Source organism: Anabrus simplex, chromosome 6, assembly GCF_040414725.1.
Source record: "Anabrus simplex isolate iqAnaSimp1 chromosome 6, ASM4041472v1, whole genome shotgun sequence".
NCBI lineage: Eukaryota > Metazoa > Arthropoda > Insecta > Orthoptera > Tettigoniidae > Anabrus > Anabrus simplex.
In genome coordinates, this window is record NC_090270.1 from 206,510,940 (window position 1) to 206,535,312 (window position 24,373).

Genomic DNA, 24,373 nt, shown 5'->3' on the forward strand with positions numbered 1-24,373 from the left:
GATGGGACAGGAAAGGCCTATGAGTGGGAAGGAAGCGGCCGTGGCCTTAATTCAGGTACAGCCCCAGCATTTGCCTGGTGTGAAAATGGGAAACAACGGAAAACCATCTTCAGGCTGCCGACAGTGGGATTCGAACCCAGTATCTCCCGGATGCAAGCTCACAGCTGCGCGACGCTAACCGCACGACTAACTCGCCCGGTGGCTGGGAATCGAACCCGTGGCTTCCGGTTAAGAGGGATGCTCTCTACCCGTAGACCGCGGAACCGGTTGGAAAATTCATGGAGAATTTTAACTTTCCTACAGACAATTAAGTCACCATTTATAATTTTACTAATTGTAATTGACTTGAACTAAATAATTTGTTACGTGCCAGCCCTCTGTCTGTAGTCCTCTTCAGTATTTCGTGGAAGGAACTAGTAAGTCAGCTGAAACCTACAAGCCGGAGGGCGCAGTGACGGCTTTTCTCTTATATTGTCTTTTTTCTTGTTTCTCGTGGAACTTCTGGAAGGCGTAACCTGAATGTTCTCATTCCGGCCGCACCCTGAAATGTCTGCAACTTCTTCACCGGGGTTATAGAAAGGAGGCTAGCTGCCGAAAAGTGTTACAAAATCCCGTATCTTTACTGGCACCCGTGCACACAGTGCCAGTGCCACATTTGGCATCGTGCCAAGACATCGGTGCCGCGGCACTATCAGTATCTACGTACAACTCTGAATATATTGCATAGTTAATTTAGCACGTTTTGAGACGCACGTGGCTAAGTTAGAAGTACTTTTATTCAAGGAAATAATTTTAGCATCGTTGAAGAAGTTTTCCATTAATATTTAAGATGAATAATTTCTCTTTTGTTGTCTTCGATTCCGTCTGTTCGTCAAAATTTGTCCCGTTTTTGAAAAGACGCATTCAGATTTAACGGACGCAGCTACAACACACAACTTTCTGACAGCTAGAGTGTCAAGATTGGGATACTGGGTTTTCTTTCCTAACCACCATTTCAAGGGATCATCATATCTGCCGACCCAAGGGTTGATCAAATATCTGTTGGGAAAGGAAAACATTTAGAATATGCATTTATACACTATATAATAATCCGTATATACTAAGATGTACATGCTCAAAACCGGATAATAGGCTTAATAGAGCGAAAACATTAGGTATTGTACTGACCTGTTCACTTCCACAATAACTCTCGACGAAGGAGTTGAATTTTATAGTTGCTGTCAACTGGCGAAATCCTCATTATAGGCCCGCGGAGAAAATTCGCCAAGCTCATCTTCGGGAGCAGTTGCCGCTACTGCAGAACTTCTGGATTCTTCCACGTTCTCTTTATGACTCGATTACAAGTGCAGCCATTTCAGTGACGTGTTGTTTTATACTCTCGGCATCATGGGGGTTATCAAACATTCTTGCTCTACTCGATGGCTCCGTAGTATTTTGCTAAACCAGATTCCAAAGACTCTTATAACTTCAGTAGCTATGCAATGAAACTTCCCTGAATCCTTCATCTTCTTGGTGGACGAATGTTGTCTCTTCTTCAAAAGAATTGCTTTCGATGCAGAAACATACTTATCCGCACTCATTTCATTGTAAAAAAAATTATAGTTAGACTATACAAATTGTACAAGTGATCAGTGTTAAAGGAATTCCTGTTTCGTATTATTAATATTAGTCTACAGTAATATATTTTGTTTTGGCGTCTTCTGACAAGGAATAATAGTATAAAAAGTTCGTCAAATTCACATTAAAGAATCACCTCATTTGTTTCCAGTCTGTCGGGATTAGCGAACAGGCATGACTTAAGCTTCAACCGGCCCATTAAAGCTACTTATGGCTTGTATTGAGGATTGTCCTCCTCGCTTCACAGTGCTGACTTTTCATTGAAAACGACGGGTTTATTTCCGTATCCAGTCCTTATTGGGGGGTTTCTCCTAATAAATGCTGTACTTAAAATTGAGGGCTGGGGGACTATATGCCAATAGTTGACCATTTTTTTTTGTCATGTTAAGGGCCTGTACTTACGACTGTCAGGTAAACAGCCAGATACGTAAGCTGCAGTTTTGCAAACTAGAAGTTAAATATTTTCTTGCATACTACCAACAGATTTTAACGACGGTATTGAAATGCGGAAGATGTAGTAACATTTTTATTGGGTTGGTAATAAGCTTACTGAAAATATAGTGAAATTTAGCGCGGTGGTATACGTGTTCCGTGGTGTTTTCGTTTGTTTAGCTCTATTCGTTTTGAAATTGTATTACTAGAATCCAATATCAGACTCTTATTAAGCTATAATGTGGAAGTTCAGGTCAAAAACAGAATTAGGACTGAAATATACACATACGAAGGAATGTTAAAATTAATTAACTGTGTAACGAAACTGAAACTGTTATAGAAAATAAAAACACTGAAAATGTGACCTGGTCGCAGCAGTTGATATTCAGGTTATGTATCTTTTTTTGTCTGGTACTATTTACGAGTATGCGCGTTGCGGCCAAAGTAAGTTTATATTCGTGATTAATGCCACTGATCCAGCGTAGGATCATTCATTTTATCAGTAATTCAATTTATTGTTTGCTCATTGAATAAGTAGTTCGTTTCTTTCTTTTCAGTACAATGTGAGAATAGTAACTGGCAATCTCACTTTAGCATAAATGCGTTTGTAGCAAGTTGTTATGAAGTAAAAGAAATATAACCTCCTTAACATCCTCATTCGACGGACGACTCGCCAAGAACAACGTCGTATACCTTTAGTCCATATGTGCGTCACGGATAGATTTGGAATAGAACCCACGCTTTTTAATGATTAGGAAATGTGTACTATCACCTCTAGTACCCTACCGACTATCATTTAGAAAGTAAAAAAGATAAGACTATTGGGACTCCCACCCACGAAAAACTGCATAGCAGCAAACGATGTTGCCCATTTCTTTTCTTGCTTATAAGAACATACTGTCTTCTTAACCTTTGTACGATGCTTTGGACAGTTGGTTTACTTCTTCCAATGATGTTTCCGATCTCAGAATACGATTTTCGTTGTTGGTGAAGGTGTAGAATAGTCTCTCTTCAACAGACGATTCCATAGTTTTCCTCGCCATTGGCCTAGTACCATCCCTGCCCAGCTGATCAGTCCGTCTCTGTCTGCATCTACTACATAACTAATGCCACAGAACAACACAGGTTTCTTTTTACTCGTTCAAACCCCATTTTTACACGTAAGGAATGAATACTTATGTCCAGACAAGTAGTGCAATGGAGTACGCATTTGTTACTTTGTTATGTATTGTTATTTATTTCCGGTTTATTTTGTGCTTTGTAATGACCACTGTTGTACAAGGTATACGTTTGGGTTTGTAATTTTGACCTGTACTCCGTACCGGTCCAGCAATAAAGCATTTTGTATTGGATGGGTAGGGGTATGAATACTTTTGTCCATGTCTGTATAAAGGCAGCGGGCAAGTTTGAGACAGTGCAGTGTGAACTTAGGCTGTCAGCGGATGAGAACGATCATATCAGTTCAGTTCAAAGTGTAAACTGAATGTGTAACCGTTTGATGAGAGAAGAGTGCTGTCAGCGAGACGGCGCTGGTAGGTGTGTACCGCTGAATAATGGGTCAGCGTGCTACAGAGTCGACGGAGATCTGTGAGTGGACAATAAGGGATTACAGTGCAGAAGAGTGTCTGCAGTGTGAGTGAGAAACGTGCGCTACATACGGACTTGTTAGACTGTTGTGCGCACGCTTAAATTGTGAACAGGGCGGCCGCTTTATCCTGAACTTCCATATGGTGCAAAACAATAGTATACGAAGTCTTGCCATAAATACTGTTAAAACTGAAAAACGCAACTGTCATGAGAGATATTTTAATTTTTCTTTCAGGATGTTGTTCTTACATGCATTCACTACACACAGCATCAATCATTTTCCGAAATGGTCACCTTTTCCACAGACAGGCTCTGAGTTTTTGTAACCACTCGTCTATGGGGGGAACACATGACATCCAAGTGAAAATCCTCCACTGCTGCCAACAAGGAACGCTTTAAACTTTCAATCTTTAGGCGTCTCCTCTTGCAGATGATGCCCTCAAGCAGTGACCACAATCGGTAGCCCAAAGTGTTCAGGTCCGGACTGCTTCTGGGCCTATCTTCAGGCGAAATGAAGTCAGGGACTTGACGCTGAAGCCACCATTGAGTTGACCTTGCCTTCTGGGCTGGAGCAGAATTCTGCTGGAAAGTCCAGGGTTGAGTTTTGAAACAATGTGCCACTTACTGTAAGTTCTTCACAGTCGGCTCCAAAATGGTGCTTTCGTACACTCTGTCACTGGTTTTAACTCCCTTTTCGCAAAAATGCAGCTGGATGGCGCCAGAATAACTCACCCCCCCATCAAACCTTCACTGAAGAAGGATGATGGGCCTTCTGAGCTTTTGGAACTTTTTTGCTGATTTTCTGAGAGGTTGTTGCATAAACCCTATCGTTTTGACAATTCAAAAACTCTTCAATGTTGAATATTTTTCATCGGTGAAGAGGATTTTCCGATTGCCATCATGGGTGTAACGCTGCAGGAGACGTCGACATTTTAGCACACTCATCTTCTTTGGGTGTGTGTCAAGGTAATGTCCTGTTCCTCGGCGATAAGTCCAAGGTCCTCTGACAGAACCCTGGTCATTGACCTTCTCGAAATATTCATTTCACGGGCCATGATTTCCTGCTTCTGTATGGCACTTCTCCGAACACTGCGTGTGCGACCCTCTCTCAGACGATCCTTCACAGCCCCGGTTTCAGTGAATCGCTCAATGGTCCGGTACACAAACGTACAACTCATGTTGAGCATTTGTAGCGTCTTGAAAATGCCACTTGCAGAATTTGCAACTTTATGCAACGCTATCACGGCAACACGATTTTCGTGGTCACCCCATTCCATGTTTAAACCTTCAGCTAAATGCATCCTCTTTCACAGACAAGCTCAATGGTTCAAGGTTAACGTGAGCACACTGGCGGTTCTTTACCCATTAAACCGATTGCACAGCGTGCGTCAAAAGATTGTAACAGTATTTATGGCAAGACTAGGTACAGTGCGTGTGTACGTGAAGTGTTTTAACGTAACTGTTTAGCCTGTATTAGACTGAAACATTAGTGTAACGGAACAGTGAAAACTCAGAGAGTGCTATAGAGTGTAGCTGTGTACCTGTGTGTCATTGGTTCTTAGACTTAATAACTCTTAGTGTAGAAGCTTCCAGTAAAATATTTATTTATCTAGTACCCCGCCATCACGTTACAATACACACGATTTAATTAGTGTTCATTTCGGGCTGTCAGGGTCGCATACAGCACTGTTTGTTATTTTATTGTATAATCTATAAATACCTCTTTGCCTCTTTTTTAACGGAATTTTTCTCTTATTGGAAGCAACTAAAGTGTATTCTTTTTAATTTTCGCAATTACGCGACACATTCCCACTGCAAAAATGAGACTGCCGTGTTCTTGAAGGTTGGGTTGCATCGTTACTATTGCAAGGGACGGTCGGTTGACGGTGACCTGTACATCTTTTTTGTTGTTGAAATATTTATATGCATATCTTCAGTTACAAAATTTCGTTTATCTCTCTTGTAAATTGTACATATATAAATATTGATATCTGAGAGCAAGTTAGTTATATGTTAAAACCAAAAGTGAAAGACATATAATCAAACAGTACTGTACTCATTTTTGAAGGATTTGAATTAAAATTTTGTAAAGAGTTGCGAGGGTTAAGCATGGCTGCCGCGCACGCGCTTATCTCATATCTCAAGGCCTGACAAACATTTTGTTGCGAATAAAACTCCGTCTTTTAATTACTTTAATTTATTTCAGGAAGACCCAATAAATGTACACGCGCGCGTCTATTCAGCTATGAATGGCCACACTCACTAATTACTGTCTATTTACACGTCTCTCTTCCTTACATACACAAGGGAGTCCCGGGGGGGGGGGTTGGAATTAACTGGGGACGACTTAACTCCTTACTTTCACTTCTCCGAGTTTAATCCTTATGTAAACATGGTATGTCCACGCCTCCGCCAAAGAAAGAGTTGAGATTCGCTGAGCGTGCAGTACCGACCTCCACCCCATCAACGTCTTCGTGTCGGACGTACAGTGTGGGCATCGCATACAACAGTGCGAAGATCTGAACTTCTGAATAAACGACTAAACCTGGATTCTGTTCACTTAGTTTATTGAACACCTTAACAATGCACTGCCTATGGTCACTTCTGAGTGGTTTTCCTCTTTTGTACTTCACTGCACGCGATGGTCCTACCTCTTGCTCCATTTCTCTCACTGTGAATACTACTGCAAGATGCAACACTTCATCTCCACGCTGTACAGCTTGGGACTTTCCCCCACTACGAGAAGACTTCCTGTATTACACCACGCCTTGTACCTTCATTTCTTGTTATTTAATCATTATTTCATTTTTTAAAAGAGCATATACCAGATGGACAAGCTATATTATGTAACGTGTTTCGTTTCATATAAATTAAGAAAGATTCACAATTTAACATACCTGGCTCTCTGCCATGAGCTAACCTACATGATTGATTAATACATATGGACCTTTTTCCAGGTATGTATTTATTTCTCTACTTCCTTTGGGTTGCCACAGCTATGCTAAGCTAGTGTTCATTGTGATACCGGTTTTGTTCTTTGTTCCTTGTTTTGATTGTGGAGGACTTATATTCACTGTTCCTTTTTCATATTTTACCGGATATATACATTTACGTATCTGTTCGTACGTAGGGATGAGAAGGTAGCACTAACCCGTTTTAATTTACGTGTGTGTGGTGCTGTTTGATTACGATGTATTTGCATTTGAGACCATGTCTCTTCTCTCCTCCTGCGAGTTCATATGACGACGTGTATTTAATACGCTACTTAGGAACAATTTATGTTCGCTACCGTGAAGCGATATGAATACGCCCCATTGCGTATTTGTGGGTAGTCTATTGCTGTGATTGGGTGAGCCGTGCCTTGTATTGTGGCTGCCCCGATATTTAGATCTGGACTCCCAGATCGTGCTCATGGACCTTTGAGTCACTTATCTCATGCTACTGCGGTTTCGTCGCGGTGTGTCTTGAGTCTGTATTTATATTGCCTTATGCATCTGGTCTCTAAGTAGAGATCGGGCCAGCTAGGAAGACACCCGGTGAGGGGAAGTGTGCGAGTGAGAAAGCAGAGCCGTGGGAGCGAGAACGCTGACTTCCCCTCCTCGCTCAGTGTTGTGGCGACGTACAGTTGACCCGAAATATTTGTTATAACTGACATGTAACACTCCGCAGATTTTCGGTTAGTGGAATTCCCTTCCAGCTGTAAATTACAGACATACCTAGCCGAAATGAATGTATTTAGAAGTGTTACAGATGACAGATAGATTGAAGGAGTTAGAACAATTTAACCTCTTATTACAGTAGCTGTCAAAATAGTTTCCGTGTATCAATTTCCGTAGTCCTTATTTTAAATTATAATTTGATCTAAAATTAACTTTACGACGCTGTAGATGTACACTGTAGAATATGGTTTGCTATAACACCAGGCTTCATAACCTGAGCCACGTCATGTAAAATAACTCGATGATGATAATAATAATAATAATAATTACTTTTTCTTTAAGGCGAGAAAGCAGTGTTAAACTATGTGATCATTTGTCCCTAGCTCCTTAATGCCAATATTTTGTTGCTTTCTCGTAAAATAAGAAATGTGACTTAACGAAATGCCATATATAATTATATAATTGTTCTCAGGTACAGAAACAAAATATAATTCATAAAAGGAAACGCCATAAAGGGTCTACATATACTGAGTAACAACGTATGTATACGAAGATAACTTAAATGGCACTAGAAATAATAAGTAATAAAATAATGACGCTATAATTATTCACAAAATGAGGACATTCTTGTTTTATTGTGTCCATTACATCTTTTCAATTCCACTGAGTCCTCCGTCATCACTTCTGTCGTCTTTACCGGACGTGTCGTCGGCTCCCAGCTGGATCGCAACGGACTCCATAATGTCTTCAAGATGTTTCTCATCCCTTATGTTCCAGTCTTCGGCGGATATTGACGCGAATTTCTGTCTAGTGAGTTTCTCTACGTCGTCAGTAGTGAAGGTGACGTTGTGAGAAGCTACCTATTTCTTCACTTTACCCCACAATATTTCAATACTGTTTAATTCACGGTGATATGGGGGGGGGGCAGTCGAATTACCGAGTGTCCGTACTGTTCCATGAGTTCGTCTAGGACGTAGGTTTTGTGTGCCGGCTTGTGCCATTTGATAAGCTCATAAAGCTCGTGTTTGTACATCGTCTCACAGGTGGAATCTCCCTATTCACTAGCCAGGAGATCGTCACTGTACGTGAGCTGGAGGTTGGAGCACGATCTACTTCCTTGTTGTGATATGACGCGTAGTTAATCACGAGAACACTTCAAGGTGGAAGATATCTTTCATATCTTCCATTATCTTAAAAAAAAGGTCACTATTCATGTCATCGTGGTAGTCGCCACTCTTGCTGCCAGACTTCCAGATTAGCAGACAGTTCTCGATGAAACCCATTTCACCGCCAGCATGTACAACTATCCTCCGCCCGATACTGAGCATTTAAAAAAATAAACCTTTTGTATTTTATGTCAGGTTTTTCCATTAGGATGCTCTTGTTAGTGTAGTTTTTTTTCCTAATGATATCCTAATGATCGAAGGATTCGCTTGACACTAGTATTGGATCCTTTGGACGTTAAGTCTTTACCTAACTTTGCACGAATTTTTGAATCTGTAGGTAAACATTTTTCATCTAAATAAAAATTGCTAACAATACGAGGTACGGCACCTTCGTCAAAGTCGTCCATTCCAGTAATATTCTTTGTGCGCATTCTGTTTTTGTTTGGTGTTTCAAACAGACTATCCATAGGTTTTCCTAATTCTTTCGTTTTTCGCTCTTAATCCGTACCAAAGAACTTTCTGACAATCTATCACGAACTTTTCTTCCATTGCCTCCCTTTCCATAAAGTCTATAACGTTCAAGATTGCTGCACGAGTCTGACTCTTTAGCACCTTACGATGCAGGCTACTTTTAACGCCTTCCATACTGTCACACATAGGCCTAATGTACACCACCACTATCCACAGTTACTACTCAACGGCCCCAGAGGCTCTGTACTTTGGAGCGTGGGTTGGCGACCACGGGGCCCTTAGCTGAGTTCTGGCATTGCTTCCACTTACTTGTGTCAGGCTCCTCACTTTCACTTATCCTATCCGACCTCTCTTGGTCAACACTTGTTCTTTTCCGACCCCGATGGTATTAGGTTTGCGAGGGCTAGGGAGTCTTTCATTTTCACGCCCTTCGTGGCCCTTGTCTTCCTTTTGGCCGATATCTTCATTTTTCGAAGCGTCGGACCCCTTCCATTTTTCTCTCTGATTAGTGTTATATAGAGGATGGTTGCCCAGATGTACTTCCTCTTAAAACAATAATCACCACCACCACCACCACCACAACTACTAAACGGGAAATTAGAATGCAGAGCGCAGCAGCTGAGTGTAAACTTCTGCACTGAACTGTCCTTGTAGCAGGAGCTCTCTTAGGAGGGGATACGCTACGTGGGATAGTCCAAAGTGCGCATACGCTCCCAGATGTGTTCCTAGCTGGCTCGATCTATATGCTTCTATGAATGTGTTGTATGAATGTCCGGTTTGTGTTTTTTTTTTTTTTTTTTTGGATACCTTATGTATGTTACTTTCTGTTTTTCTGATATGTGTGTCTATTTGATTGCTTTATCTCTATTCCTGGCTAGTTTAGCCGTTTTATTTTTAAATTTTGGGATCTGATGTTAATGTTTTCCATGTCGTCTTTGACACTGTTTAATTTCTGTGTAGCTATGGCAACGCTCCTTGCCCTTTATGTTACCTCTTTGGGCGTTGTAATACAATTTTTGGCTGATGTGCTTCCTTTCTTTCATCTTTAAAACTTCCATGAGGAGTTACTCTGTGGGGATTGTTGTTGGTGGTGATGCTTTGAAAAGGAAGAGAGTTTTTGCCTTGTTTTGTCCGGGGACAGTTGTATTTTACTTTCGGTACTATTCCTCCTTCACGAGAGAAATGTTTTGAAATAAATACGACATACCTTTTGCTGGTAATGTCTGAATATATGAATATCATCTCCCCCTACGTACCCATATAAAAAGAAAATACGTGAGGTAGCTTTTATAATGGTTTCTGTGGAAGTAAGAGGCTTCTATACATGTTCAGGAAATTGCTATCCTCCATGAATATGTATGTAACATTTATATTATTTATGTATCCTTTGATTTTTTATTTGCTCATCGTATCTCTGCATCAGCCAATATTATGAAAATAAACCCCAATCTATGTTAAAACTATTTCTGTCTTGGGTCTTGCCTTTTTTATGTAATTCTTTTATATAAGAGGCGCGGGTCCAGCTCGTGGTTGTCACGTGGTTGGTTGGTGATTATTGTTTTAAGAGGAAGTACAACTAGGCAACCATCCTCTATATAAAACTAATCAGACAGGCGTCGAATATAACCGTGGGTGTTATCTGACTGCCCGCGGCTAGTCTCCCTTTTTATAGCTCGAGTGATGTGAACCAGAACATTTGCGAGGTGGCTCGAGGCGGAAAAATTCCGTTGAATCTCCAGGAAACTCACAGGTAAGCCAGCTGACGAAAACAGCACACGGTAATACCAGCCATGCCCTCCAGACCGGCTTCGAGCTTTCCGGTCGACTGACTCACTAGTCCCTTCCACGAAGTATCAAAAGGGGTTTCCACAGGGTTGGCACGTAAGAATTTGGTACTCTTGCGAATGACGTGCTGCCGTGAAGTTTCAAAGTGGTAGGGAAATTGTGCTTTGGTTACATATTTACTGTATGTACTGAATAATGAATATGCACGGATTCGGAGCGCGCGGTGTCTGTCACGACTGATGTTTGTACCTAAGAATAGAGTCTGTTACTCATGCCGTACCTTCACGCTGCCGCATATAGTACTTTGCCTCTGATTTTGTCATCTTTTGCATACATGAGTTTTTTTTCTTTTTTCATTGGCGCGCTATAAGAGAGAAACTATGGCAAGACGCTGTTCTACGTTGAACGATGCAGTCATATTAACAGCCAGAACTCATTGGTGATAGTCTACTCCCTACAAAGTATTCTCTATGGAATTCCTCCATTGCATAATCCATGGTACTGTGTGTGTTCTTCGTACATTAGCTTTCGACCTTTTAGGCAGTCACTATCGATTTCTGGTCGTGCAGAGGTAAATGAAGTATAGGCAAGGCAGGTTCGGTACGCTGGTTTGCATGAAAACGGTTCATTCAATGGACAGGGACGTAACATCAGCACAGGTAGGTACCTAATCGACTTGAGACTTTGTGCTTCGGTGTGTTCAGATGTACATGTGCAACGTATTGGGATACATCTGCTACGGATCTTACCTAACCCTCTGACAACTATTTAACAGGTAGGAACTGCACCTAAGTTCTCCAATAGCTTCTCCACGGCCTATAAAATAACTATATTCTGACTCGCATCAGTGCACGAGCACATCATTAATACACCAAAAATATGTATGTAATGAACATTCAAAACTTTAAATAATTCCAGGTCACGAGTGAAATTCAGAAGAACACTTTCAGGAAGTTTTGAAATCAAGACAGTGCTAAGGCAGGGAGATGATCTCTCCCCTCCCCTTTCCTTTCGTCTTTAACTGTGCACTGGAAAAGGCAGCAGGAGAGTGGCGAAATGAGTTAACTAGACAGGGTATTTTATATAGTATCTCCCTGTGACACAAGCGCAATGGACTCACTATTGATTGCCTGGCATTCGCCGACGGCCTGGCACTTCTAATTCAGTACAAACTTCAGTAAAACTATTCATGGCCAAGTGCACCAACCCCGTTTAAGATTCGGCTAACCAGTGTGTACGTAAACATGTTATAAATTTAAGGACTGGTTAGAAGGCAGTGTGGAGCACCATTCTTAATCAATTTTTAGTTAAGCTCGTTTAGCTGGCAGTCGAATTAAACACTAGCCTGATGTTTAACTTGGTAGCGAAGAATAGTGAACGCGCTTCGGTGATTTTGTGTTACTTTTTTTTCTTAGGAAGAGGAATATTAATTTCTTCTTTCCTGAAAGCACTTATTAGAAACATGGATGAACAAAAGAGGAAAAGGGCGTCCAATTTTTCGTATTTTGAAACCGATATTGTGGCTGAATTAGTGGTCAGACACAAAGATGTCATAGAAAATAAAAAGACAGCTAAAGTCACAGTAAAGCAGAAAGATGAAACATGGAAGAAACTCGCAGAAGAATTCTATTTTATCGTAGGTAAGCAATTATATTTCTCTGTACTATTGTGATTTAATACAGTATTTCGAGTTAGGTTATGAAAATCGGTCAACAGAATATGTAGTATGGCAGACTATTCCCTCTACAATACTGCAAAACTACAACTAAAAGTACTTGGGTTTATTTATCCCCGTAAAATTATACGACAAAACAATGTTAATACACTAGTGTACTATAATTCTATTTATCTGTGCTATTGCGGTTTAAAGCCTTCTAAATTCAGATTATTTTCAAAAACAATACTGCAAAACTATTATTAAAAGTAGGTACTCTTTAATTTTATAAATAGTGAAAGCAAACTAATGTTATCACACCAGTATGTTATAGTTCTTTTTTTTGGGGGGGGGGGTGTCTTGCAGGAGTGCAAGAAATTTGAAGACCTGTTATGGGAACTTGAAAACAAGAAAAATATGTGCAGACAATAAAATTATAATGAACGCAACTTGTGGTGGTATCTTTAAACCCACATTGTCTAAAACTATTGTAAAAGCTATGGCCCTAATACAAAGGGCATTAGGAAAATTTTGCAATACGCAAAAACGGTTGGCTGGACACCCCTGTTATGGTGAGGGTTGAAAACCGGTCTAGAAGTCAGCAAGGCGCGATCTTTACACCAGTTGTTACCAAGCAATGGGATTGAAAGCAAGTTAAGATGTCAGTGTGGTCTAAAGGTGAATATCGCGCAATTATCCGCTACAATTTTGCTCGTGTGTTAACTGTTGACCAGTGCCTGGAGGAAATGACTCCTGTGCTGGGGAAAGACTGTACTCATCGGACAACAATTTTTCGCTGGTACAAAGAGTTCCAGAGGGGAAATTTTGGGGTTGAAGGCGATTCTCGTTCTGGGCGACCGTCTGAATCAGTGACTGAGGAAAACATTGAAGCTGTGAGGAAAATGTCAAGAGAGGCGGTTGACATATCGGCAGGTAGAAGAGACCCTCCACATCCCTGCACCAGCTATTCATTCAATTCTACACGACCATCTCCATGTTGGAATGTTTGTTCCCTTTGGGTGCCCCATTCACTTCCGTAGGAACAAAAGGGCGTATCGAGTAAAACGGTGCCGAAAAATGCTAAACCAGTTTGAAAATGGGACTTCGCGTAACGTCAGTAGCATCGTTACAGGTGACGAAACTTGGCTTTATTATTACGATGTCCCAACAAAATCCCAGAACAAGGTGTGGTTGTTTGAAGATGAGGGTACTCCACCGAGCACAGAATAACATAGAGATGGCAATGTGTCGTCTGAGTTGAAGTCGGTGGACACAAGCGGCCGCCATGTTGTTTGTACCAAAACATTGGAGACCAATTAGTGTAAATAAGTGAACAGTGCGCCACGTGTGAAGTAAATAAAGGAAGTTGTGTTATGATTTTAAAATGCCGACTTGTGTAGCGTATGGATGTGCAAACAGAGCTTCAAAGAAAATACCAGGGATAACTTTTCACAGGTAAGCAATATGTTTTTGCGAATATTCAGTGCCGAATTGTTTTCCCCTTGCACATGCAGTGTAGGTTAAGAAGCCCCTTTATAATTTACAGTTTCCTAAAGATAATGAACGACGGAAGAAATGCATAAGAGTTATACGAAGGGAAAATTGGTCACCCGCACCTTTCAGCACCATATGTTCAGCTCACTTTACTGAAGATTTTGATCGTACTTCATTGTGTGTCGTAAGACTGAGGGAATGGGCTGTGCTGAAAGGCATAAGTCTATAATGATAATGTATGTATGTATGTATGTATGTATGTATACATTACAAAATAATCCTTGAGATGAATTAATTAATTTCATCAAGTGTACTAATGTAAAAACATGTCTCTATTTTTTTTGAAATGATTTACTTGGCTCAACAATTCTATAATAATTAGGCCTATTTACCTCATACTTACTGGTCTTCCAGGATATCTTTATCATTGAACCGTGTATTATTTTATTTATAAGCCTAAAGACTGTGTATATTTTTATTGTGTATGAAATTTTGAGTGGATTTGTACTGTATATGGTATCTATATAAATATTCATGGTCCATAACCTGTCTTATTCTTTCTCTAAAATAGGTCTTTATGAAAATGTTCCATTATTTTGAGCTGCACCTTGCAAATCGGCAATTCGTTTGAGCTAAATACAGTGGTCTGCCAAATTATTATACTCGGAACAAATATTTGCCTTTTTGAACAGTAAAGCTGTTATATTTTCCATTGTTAGTTCTATGGCTTGCCCATTCATGAGTTATTTGTACTTTGGAGGCTGCTACATATATCAAGACGTTGGCAAGTCCTCAAATAGTGTTGTGTCATTGTTGGTCAGCCTGGAACTTCAGCCTTGTTGGCGCGCAAGTTGTGTATTACTATTGTTCGTTGATGTCCTTTGGTTATTGCGGTCTATCTCTTCTATTTTAAGGTTAGTAATTACAAGTTACTTTTACAGTAAGGAATGCAGAGTACTTAGTAATAAACAGGTGTGTGGAAAATGCATTTAATCCGTTGTTATTCTCTGTTTAGGGATTCTAACCTACAAATTGAGATGGGGAAGCGTTGTGACTTAAGCCCTCGCAAGAAAGCGACAATTTCTACACTATTATCCCACTGTCAGTGTAACCAAAGGCAGATTGCATCAATCGTGGGAGTTTCACAGTCATCGGTGAGAGAGATTGCCAAAAAAATGAAAACAAGCACACCTCTTGACTCATGCCGCAGAGGTCGGTGTGGCAGAAAGAGGATAACTTCGCCTAGAACGGACAGAATAATTTGCAATTATGCAACAAAAAATCGTCGTACACCTGCTAAAGTGTTAATCAATAAACTTCGGAATGCTGGGATTGCTTTATCGCAAAGAACTTTAGAGCGGCGTTTCAAACAGATGGGTCTGAAGTGCCGCCGCCCTTTAAAGAAACCAAAGTTGACAACTGCTATGAAACAAAAAAGGCTTCAGTGGGCTAAGGATCACAAAAATTGGTCAGAGGAAGATTGGAATAAGGTTTGTAAAATTGTACATGCAATTTCTTGTGTTCTCATGATATAAGATAGTATATATTAATACTTTCTTACACTGGCATTTTATTTTTCAGGTTTGCTTCTCAGATGAATCTTCCATACAGATCCTTGATGATAAAACCGAGTTTGTTCGACGCCGCACCAATGAAAAATTAAATGAAGACTGTGTTGTGGAACGGGTGAAACATCCTCTCTCCATAATGATTTGGTCTGTGATTAGCAGCAAGGGTAATGGGCCTCTGTATATTGTTCAAGGCACAATGCGGAAGGATCAGTATGAGCTGGTGCTAAGGAGCGAACTTTTGCCTCAAGTCTCAGAATGGTTCCTAAGAAATGATTTTACCTTCATGCATGATTCAGCACCATGCCACAAGGCTAAATTGGTAACAGCATTCCTACAGAATCAAAAAATTAATGTATTGGACTGGCCAGGCAACTCACCTGACATGAATCCTATAGAAAATAGGTGGAAGGCACTGAAGAAATAAATTACTAAAAAAGGTGTCATTACAAGCAAGAACATGCTTCTAGAAAGACTTAATGAGGTTTGGAACAGCCCATATATGGAGGAACAGGCAAGGAAATGCATTTCAAGTATGCCAAGAAGGGTCTCTGCACTGATTGCGGCTAAGGGTGGCTTCACAAAATACTAAACGTTTGATCATTACAAAGACAATTGTAGTTAAGAAACTGTTTTGTCTATGGGAAATGGTAAATAGAATATGTGAAATATGAATGAAATAAAGAAAATGCATGAAATTTTACCAGAAATATATTTATTTTGCCAAAATGTTAGCAAATCCATGTATTTTCATTCTGAGTATAATAATTTGGCAGACCACTGTACAATCTGATATAATAACAGGCTATTTGAGCTCGTATTTCCGACTTTTAAACTACCGGTACTGCGATTAAAACAGTGTTCTGGACTGTCCCGTGCTTATCATTAAGACTAAGGTCTTTTCTACTGCGTTAGATACGTTAACCAATGAAATAATGTTACAGAAATCTTTTAAAATGACAGACTCGGATAGGAATTAACTAGCACTGCTGGTAATACCAACATGGCGATGCGCGCAAAACTTGGCTTCAGCGAGCCAATGCGTTGCGGTAGGCATTGCCATCTCTATGTTATTCTGTGCTCATTGGGGTACTCCTGTGACTGTGCGAAAGTCAAGGTCAGTGAAGAAAAGGATGATTGCAGTATTCTTCACTAAACGGGGCATCCTGACACGAGTTGTGCTAGAAACACAAAAGACAGTTACTGCGAAGTGGTACAGTGAGACTTGTCTGCCTTAGGTCATCCAGGCTCTTAAGCAGCTCCGTCTAAGGTCACGGCTCAACACTTGACTCTTGCATCACGACAATGCTCCAGCTCATCGTGCTAATGTAACAATGGATCTTCTTGCCAGATCAGGGTCGACTGTGCTTGATCACCCTCCATACAGTCCTGATCTTGCCCCATGTGACTTCGCACTCTTCCCAGAAGTGAAGATAAAGCTGAAAGGGCGGCGTTTTGCATCCGACGAGGAGCTTCTGGCAGCATGGGATCAAGGGTGTGAAACTGTAACCGAAGAAAAGTGGTCGAGTTGGTTCAGTGACTGGTTTCGACGTATGGAGAAGTGTATTGAGTGTGGTGGAATTATTTTGAAAAAGTCTAAAGCGTTCACTCACATTGCAAAACTTTCCTAGCGCCCTTTGTACAACCGACTATCACACCACTTATGTACGCTCATGACTCACATGCTTTATACCAAGGACATGTGAATGAAGGTAAGTCTATGGATACAGAGTATACTGATGCAGATTTTATCAAGCATTTAACAGTTAACCTCTAACTAATCATATTAATTACACGTTTTCTTATTTTTTTTCTGTTGAAGTCCTTCCGTTTGATGATGTGGAATTGGAAGAAAGATGCACCGAAACGAAAGCACGTGGAACAGGAACACTGCCAGCTGTAGTAGCAGTATCTGCTGACGCTGCAGAAACTTGAACTCAAAGTCAAGGTCAAGTGGAAGCACTGAATCCCTTACTCAAACGTCCCATAAATTCAGTGACACAACCAGCATTTCTACCGTCTTCATATACAGCAGCACAACCTTCAACATCAGCTGATACTGTATTATCAGACAGAGCTAAATCTCGTCGGCGTAAACTGTCAACACCCAGAGAAAAAATGACAGATTCCTGTGAAAGAAGAATTTCAATGTTAGAATATCAGTTAAAAGTAATGAGAAAGGAACATGAGAAAGAAATGGAAATAAGGAGGTTAAACTAAACATTATGAAAGAAAAACTAAAACACTGGCAAAATATGAACAAGAAGGAAAATAGGCCAAACTTAATGGGTTTTGTGAAAGCGGCGAGTGTTACAATACAATCAATACTGATCTGCATTTAGGGCAGTCGCCCAGGTGGCAGATTCCCTATCTGTTGCTTTCCTAGCCTAGTGTTATTATTAGCGTGTTTTTATCTTCTATAAAAGTCAAGTTCATTTGTGTTAGTAGGTTAGGATGATGAGGAGTGTGGCCGGTCGATAAAATACTAATTTTGCTAAGTGTATTGTTTTCCTAAAAGTTAATAAATTTCACTCACCTGAAATGACCATTAATTAAAACCTGGCGAAAAACTCTGCCAGCATTGTCATCATTTCTATACATTTGATGTACTGGATTTGATTGTTCGCCATCTTTGATATCAGGACCCCGGGCTTGCTGGAGCTCTTCTTAAAGTGCTGAACCATTAAATCATCCGGGGGGTTTTTCTTCTTTTGTTGAAATTGCAGTATTGTTCAATACTGCTGTAGCAACAATTATATTTAGAGCTTTATGGACTTTACACCTCAAACCAACAGAAAAAGCTGGAAACCTCCGCTTCCATACACCGTACTGTCTTTCTAAGGTATTTCTAGTCCTAATATGCGCCCTATTGTACATATGCTCTTCCCTGGTTTGCGGGTTCAGCTGAGGTGTTAAGAGAAATGGCTTGCACGAATACCCACTATCTCCCAATAAATAACCATCTTTTTTTTCACTTCTCTCGAATTGTGCCCTCTTACTGCAGTTCTGAAATATTGTACTGTCGTAGACAAAACCTATAAGCTATAATATCTCTCACGAGTAAATTACTGTCACTTATTGTTCGATAAATTATGGAAAAATAACCTTTTGTATTCCGAAATATCTCGGCATTTTCTCCACCTGGAGATCTGATGCGAACGTGGGTACAGTCGATGGTTCCAATTAAACCAGGGAATCTAATAATATTTAAAAAGCTTTCCATTACCTCCCTCTTTTCTGCGATGTTGGGGAGTAAATATAGCGTTGACTAAAGGAAGCTATAATAGTACGTCGTATAAAATCCAAGCTGCTGCTGTTCTGTGTATATTAGTAGCATCACCTACAATTATGTTAAAGGAACCAGTGGCATAATACCTCAATGCAGTGAGCAGTCTGTTCATAATGAAGTTGTTTGTTTAGATTAGCGAAACCTTACCACAAATTTCCTATTTTCGATATTACAATAACATGGGTCATTGAAAAATAATTAATCAAGGCTTTTTAGCAGTCTTCATTTCAAAAGAACTGCTTCCAATTAAATTACATAATAACATTTTCTTATTCGGACCGAACACGATAGCCGCAGTCGCTTATGTGCCGCCATTATCCAGTATTCGGGAGATAGTGAGTTCGAACCCAACTGTCGGCAGCCCTGAAGACAGTTTTCCGTGATTTCCCATTTTCAAACCAGGCAAATGCTGGGGCTGTACGTTAATTAAGGCCACGGCCGCTTCCTTCCCACTCCTAGCCCTTTCCTGTCCCATCGTCGCCATAAGACCTATCTGTGTCGGTGCGACGTACAGCAACTTGAAAAAAAACAAAACAATATTATTCTTGAGAACTACCAGTCTTATTTACAGAAGGTAGGTGTAGGTAGCAAGGCCATACTGGTACCTCACTAAATCAGTCGTTCAAACGGTCAACATTGTGTGCTTCACAAGTTTGAAGTTTTTGTTTCAAAATATCGGCGGAATACATTTTCTCATGTTGGTGTCCTGACGCTGTAAACTTGCTTCAAGGATTGACAACAATTCAAACAAATTCCCACTCATACGAAAGTTATGAAGAACATTTTTAGATCATTGGTACGTTCATCTAGAAGAACGATGAGCTCCTCGTTCTAGGCGATATGAATTCGATGGATGGACCCAATGAACCTTAGTACTGTTCTTTCACCTCAACCTTCTTTTCGGAAGAATAAAAATCCCAAGGATAATGTACGCGTCCATGGACCAGATTCAAACCGAGACGCAAATATGAGGTGGGGACGAGAAGTTGACGGAAAGTTGACGGAAGTATGTCATTCGTATCGCCAGAAATCCCGCGCACTTGTCTAACCGCGACAATGGTGCTGGTAACATTTTCAGCAATGACAATGGCAGCAGATGTAATTTACCGCCAAGTAGCCGTCTTGCATCTTGCTGTGGGGTCCATAATAATAATAATAATAATAATAATAATAATAATAATAATAATAATAATAATAATAATAATAGTAATGTCTTGGACCGTCGTCAGAATGTGCGGACCGCGTTGGAAATGTGTCCTAGACGGGTAATGACTACGAATAATAATAATAATAATAATAATAATAATAATAATAATGTCTTGGACCGTCGTCAAAATGTGCGGACCGCGCTGGAAATGTGTCCTAGACGGGTAATGACTACGAATGCAGTCCGGCCGCGGGTTCAGTACCGCCAAGGCACCCAAAACGACACCACGCCGGATCTCCTCAAGGATTTGATCCATATTAAAAATGGTTATTGGAAAATATGGCAAAGATTTAGGGATCCAACTGACCAGGTGGAATACCTGGACGTGGCCTGGGAAGTACGAAATCGATTGCTGGAAAGAAAGATTGAAAAATGGGAGGAACATTGCCGTAATCTCTCAGAAAACGAGTCAGATCGCAAATTTTGGCGGATTCTCTCAGAAAACGAGTCAGATCGCGAATTTCGGCGGATTATATATAAAACGTAAAGCATCCAATTATAAATTTCAGTATAATACCGTAGCGAAGCACGGGTATCTTGCTAGTCCTAAAATAAATTAAAGGAGGCTGTTTATGGATGCCACGACCCAGCAATCACTCTGCGCGATCTGCGCCGAATTATCAGTGATGTGTGGGACAGTTTTGACCATTACTTCGATGAACTAGTGGACAGTATGCCAAGCCAAATTCAGGCATGCGTCAGTGCAAGGGACGGGTTTTTCGCTGTTTAAGGTAGTGGTGTGAGCTTTATTCGGGAACTCAAATTGAGAAAGCAAAGCTGTGTTGTAGAGGCTCTCATTTGTTGTTTCGTTGGTATGGTATCTCTCTATGTATCTCTTTTTTTTAGAGCTAAGAACTCTTCTGTCGGAGGGGATGCAAACATTTTTTTATGTGTGTATTTAAGAAATCTCTTCTCCTCCAGTAAAAAAATCCTTATATATATTCTGATACCTTTCAATAAACAGATTGGCTCTTGATTACATTCTCTGCCAAGAATCAATTCTTTTTCTTGGCTGATATGTAGACCTGATCCATAGTTATCTAAAGCATGGTATTGGTGAATGAGTTTATTGCCGTTAGCGTTATTAGTGTTTTGCGAAATGATTTTACGTTTTATTGTAGTACTGAGCAACTAATACCCTTCGTGCTTTTTCTCTGTTCCAGGAATTCTACGAGCATACGGAAATCTTGTGGAAGGACAGAGGTGTTCAAGCGTGTTTCGAGAGGTCGAATGAGTATCAGCTTATCGACTGTGCAAAATAGTAAGTGAACCATTACGCCTTTGTTTTAAAATATTGTAATGTCATTGGACTATTGGGGGAGGATAATTCTTCTTGAAGGGGCAATATTTCAGAGTAAGGCATTGATGACACCGTCGCTTGGACCCGAATGTGGCGTGTGTAGTACCAACGCTTTCTGAATTTCATTAGAACTTGAAAATAGTTTAGAAGTGTGATATACAGTGATAGAACATGTTATCCGGTCTAATTATATTTTTTTTAAATAGTGATCCGTCTACTGGCGCAATTTTCCACTTTTGGAGATGAGTCTTATAAGATTTCCTTTTAGATGACTTTTGGTTGTTTTCCTTCTGATATACAGTGTGTCTGAAAATAAGTTAGGAAAAATGTAAGAGGACATAAGATAAGATCAAGTACCGCCAGGCAAAGTCACTGCAGAGACTCATTTCTAACACACTGTATTGTTTTCGGCTACGAAAAGCTTTCATGTAATGTGCGCGGAAGCGCGGCATGTAATTTCTATTAATAGCCCCCAGAGAAACCAATTATATAACAGAAGTGCTTAGTCCATGTTAGAACGTTTAAACAAAAATGAACGCAGCGCTTTCAGTGGTTTGGCAGCCAAGTGACAGTTATGAGAATATTAGAATCCAAATTACCTCCAGGTATGAAAATTTTCGCTTTGCTGTTTCGAATATCCCACCTCCCCGCCCATTTTTTAGTGTTTAACGTATTTAAAAACTTGTAATAGCCTGCGATTTTTCTACTGTGAATATGGCATGCTTGCGTTGGAACTGTTGGAATATAGCTCAGGTTATATGTAATATAAAAATGAGAAATATGTACATAAATTTGTAGCTAAAATTGACAAAATAGGTAGTTAAATATGTAATAAATAAAAAAATATGTAACTTAATATCTAAGCTTTATTTGACGTATTCTCGTACATAGAAAAAGAAAAAAAATAACAAAAAAAGTTAAAAGTGCAGATGTTATTCAAACCTCTAAATTCCATTTGGAGGCGCAAATTTTCTGCGGTCATCGAATGCCTTCTGCCTGTTGGGATGTTCTTATATATAGAAAAATACTCTTCAACTTCACATGAAGTTACTGGCGCGTATTTCAAATTGCCCGGCTAGAGATATTTAATTGCAGACTTGCTCAAGCAAGGAAAGGTCCTTATTAAGAGTGAAGAAATTTGATCTCATGAAACAGTTATATGCTTATTAGAAAAATGTTCCTGAAGACTTTTGTATGGTGTGTAGGCCTTTATGGAAGTGAATCATGGACAATAACCGAAGAAGAAAGAAAGAAAGAAAGAAAGAAAGAAAGAAAGAAAGAAAGAAAGAAAGAAAGAAAAGGCGCTTTTGACATGTGACATTAAACCGAGGACTGACGAAGGGATCGCAAAAGAAGAGTCACTGAATCTGAGAGGAGTACAATGTGACAAAGTTCGTGCCAGGGTATATTGATAGCCACAGCTCGAGACATCCAAAACGTGCACCGTCAACATAGCTAAGGGATGCGGTTCTTCGACAGAATACCTCACTTTAAATTATTAAATTATTTTTGGATTTTAGAGACGTACAGTACAAGGTTTTTAAACTGTTTTCAAGTGTTTGATTAAAGAACTTAAGTCGATGTAAAATTAGTGAAAAAATTGGTTTTCTTTCAAATGCGCTATATCCTTCAAAATATTTAAAATATGTCATATTTATAAAAATGTTGTTTATGCATCGAAATATGTAACTTTAAACTCCTGGAATAATAGTCCTTTTAGTGTGTTTCGCCGACATTTCAGCTTTTCTTGTAGTTATATATATGGGAACAGAATATGTAATTGCATATAATCCGGGCTCTAGTATTGTCATCATAAATGAATTTTGAACACCATTCTCCCACCGGGCGAGTTGGCCGTACGGTTAGGGACGCGCAGCTATGAGCTCGCATCCGGGAGATAGTGGTTTCGAAATCCACTATCGGCAGCCCTGAAGATGGTTTTTCGTGGTTTCCCATTTTCACACCAGGCAAATGCTGGGACTGTACCTTAATGAAGGCACGACCGCTTCCTTTCCCCTCCTAGTCCTTTCCTAGCCCCTCGTCGCGATAAGACCTATCTGTGTCGGTGCGATGTAAAGCAAGCTGTAGAAAAAATAGAGAACACCATCCCTCACACAACATCGTCCAGTTATGTGTCATTTAACACCAGCAATTCATCCACGCACCGTACACACCAGGCGATGGTACAATTTCAGGAAAGCAAACTGGCGAAAATTCACCGCAATGCTCAATGAGAGTATTACAAGAAGACATCCTGTTCCAGAGGCATACGAAGTGTTTGTAGAAGCTGTCAAGTGTTATTCCCGGAAAGCTATTCTAGAGACTGTAGGACCACCTATATTGAAGGCCTTACTTCTGAAGCATCCACTCTGTTGAAAGAGTAAGTTGATTTTTCCAAAAGAACTATTTCACTAACGAAACCATCTCAAGGGGGCGGCGCGTCATTTCCTCCTTTTTTGAACCCAAATACAACCAATGGATTAAGTTAATGGAGGAGCTAGATATGAGAAGAGATAGTTACAACGCTTGGAGGTTACTCAGAGACCTCATTAACGATACAACTAAGACCTCAGTACAGAACATCTCTGGAAATGAAATTGCTAGTCAACTCGTGGAGAGTAGTAAACCAAATAAAGCTGCAGTCAAACCAAAGGCAGATGCAGAAAAAAAATATATATTCCGAGGCAAACATTATTTCTCATCGCTTCGCTCTGGAAGGTCTTAATGAAGCTCTTAATAAGTGCACAAATGGTAAAGTAGCAGGTTTCGATAATATCTGCATCGAACAACTCAAAAGATTTGTTCCTGCTAGTAAACAGTGGCTCTTGCATTTATTCAACAATTGGATCAAGAACTGAAAAATACCTAAATTGAGGAGAATACATATATATATTCTATGGTATTCCTTAAGAGGTGCAAGAAGTTACGAACTAGTGGTACATTGTTATGTGAAAGCAATGGTCAGGTCCGGCTAGTGACAAAACCATTTGACTGTGATCAAGCAAAGGGGGTCTGGGGGCGTAAAACCCCAGGTTAGGGCCGCAAAGCGGCTTAAGGCTTCTAGCATTCCGTAGAGCGATTACAGGTTGCATTTAGTTGCTTTTTATTGCGTGCGGGTTGGTAACTGAATGTATTTGTCTTGAT

The 24,373-nt window shown here is 40.1% G+C and overlaps 1 protein-coding gene across 2 annotated transcripts in view; it reads left to right on the plus strand.

Moving 5' to 3' along the window:
• Galphas (G protein alpha s subunit) overlaps window positions 1-24,373 on the plus strand; it is a 525,522-nt gene that overhangs the window by 366,204 nt on the left and 134,945 nt on the right. For both annotated transcript variants that reach the window (XM_068228382.1, XM_068228383.1), the window contains one exon: window positions 21,093-21,190. In XM_068228382.1, the coding sequence (XP_068084483.1) occupies window positions 21,093-21,190 (98 nt within the window). The remainder of the gene's footprint in view (window positions 1-21,092; window positions 21,191-24,373) is intronic.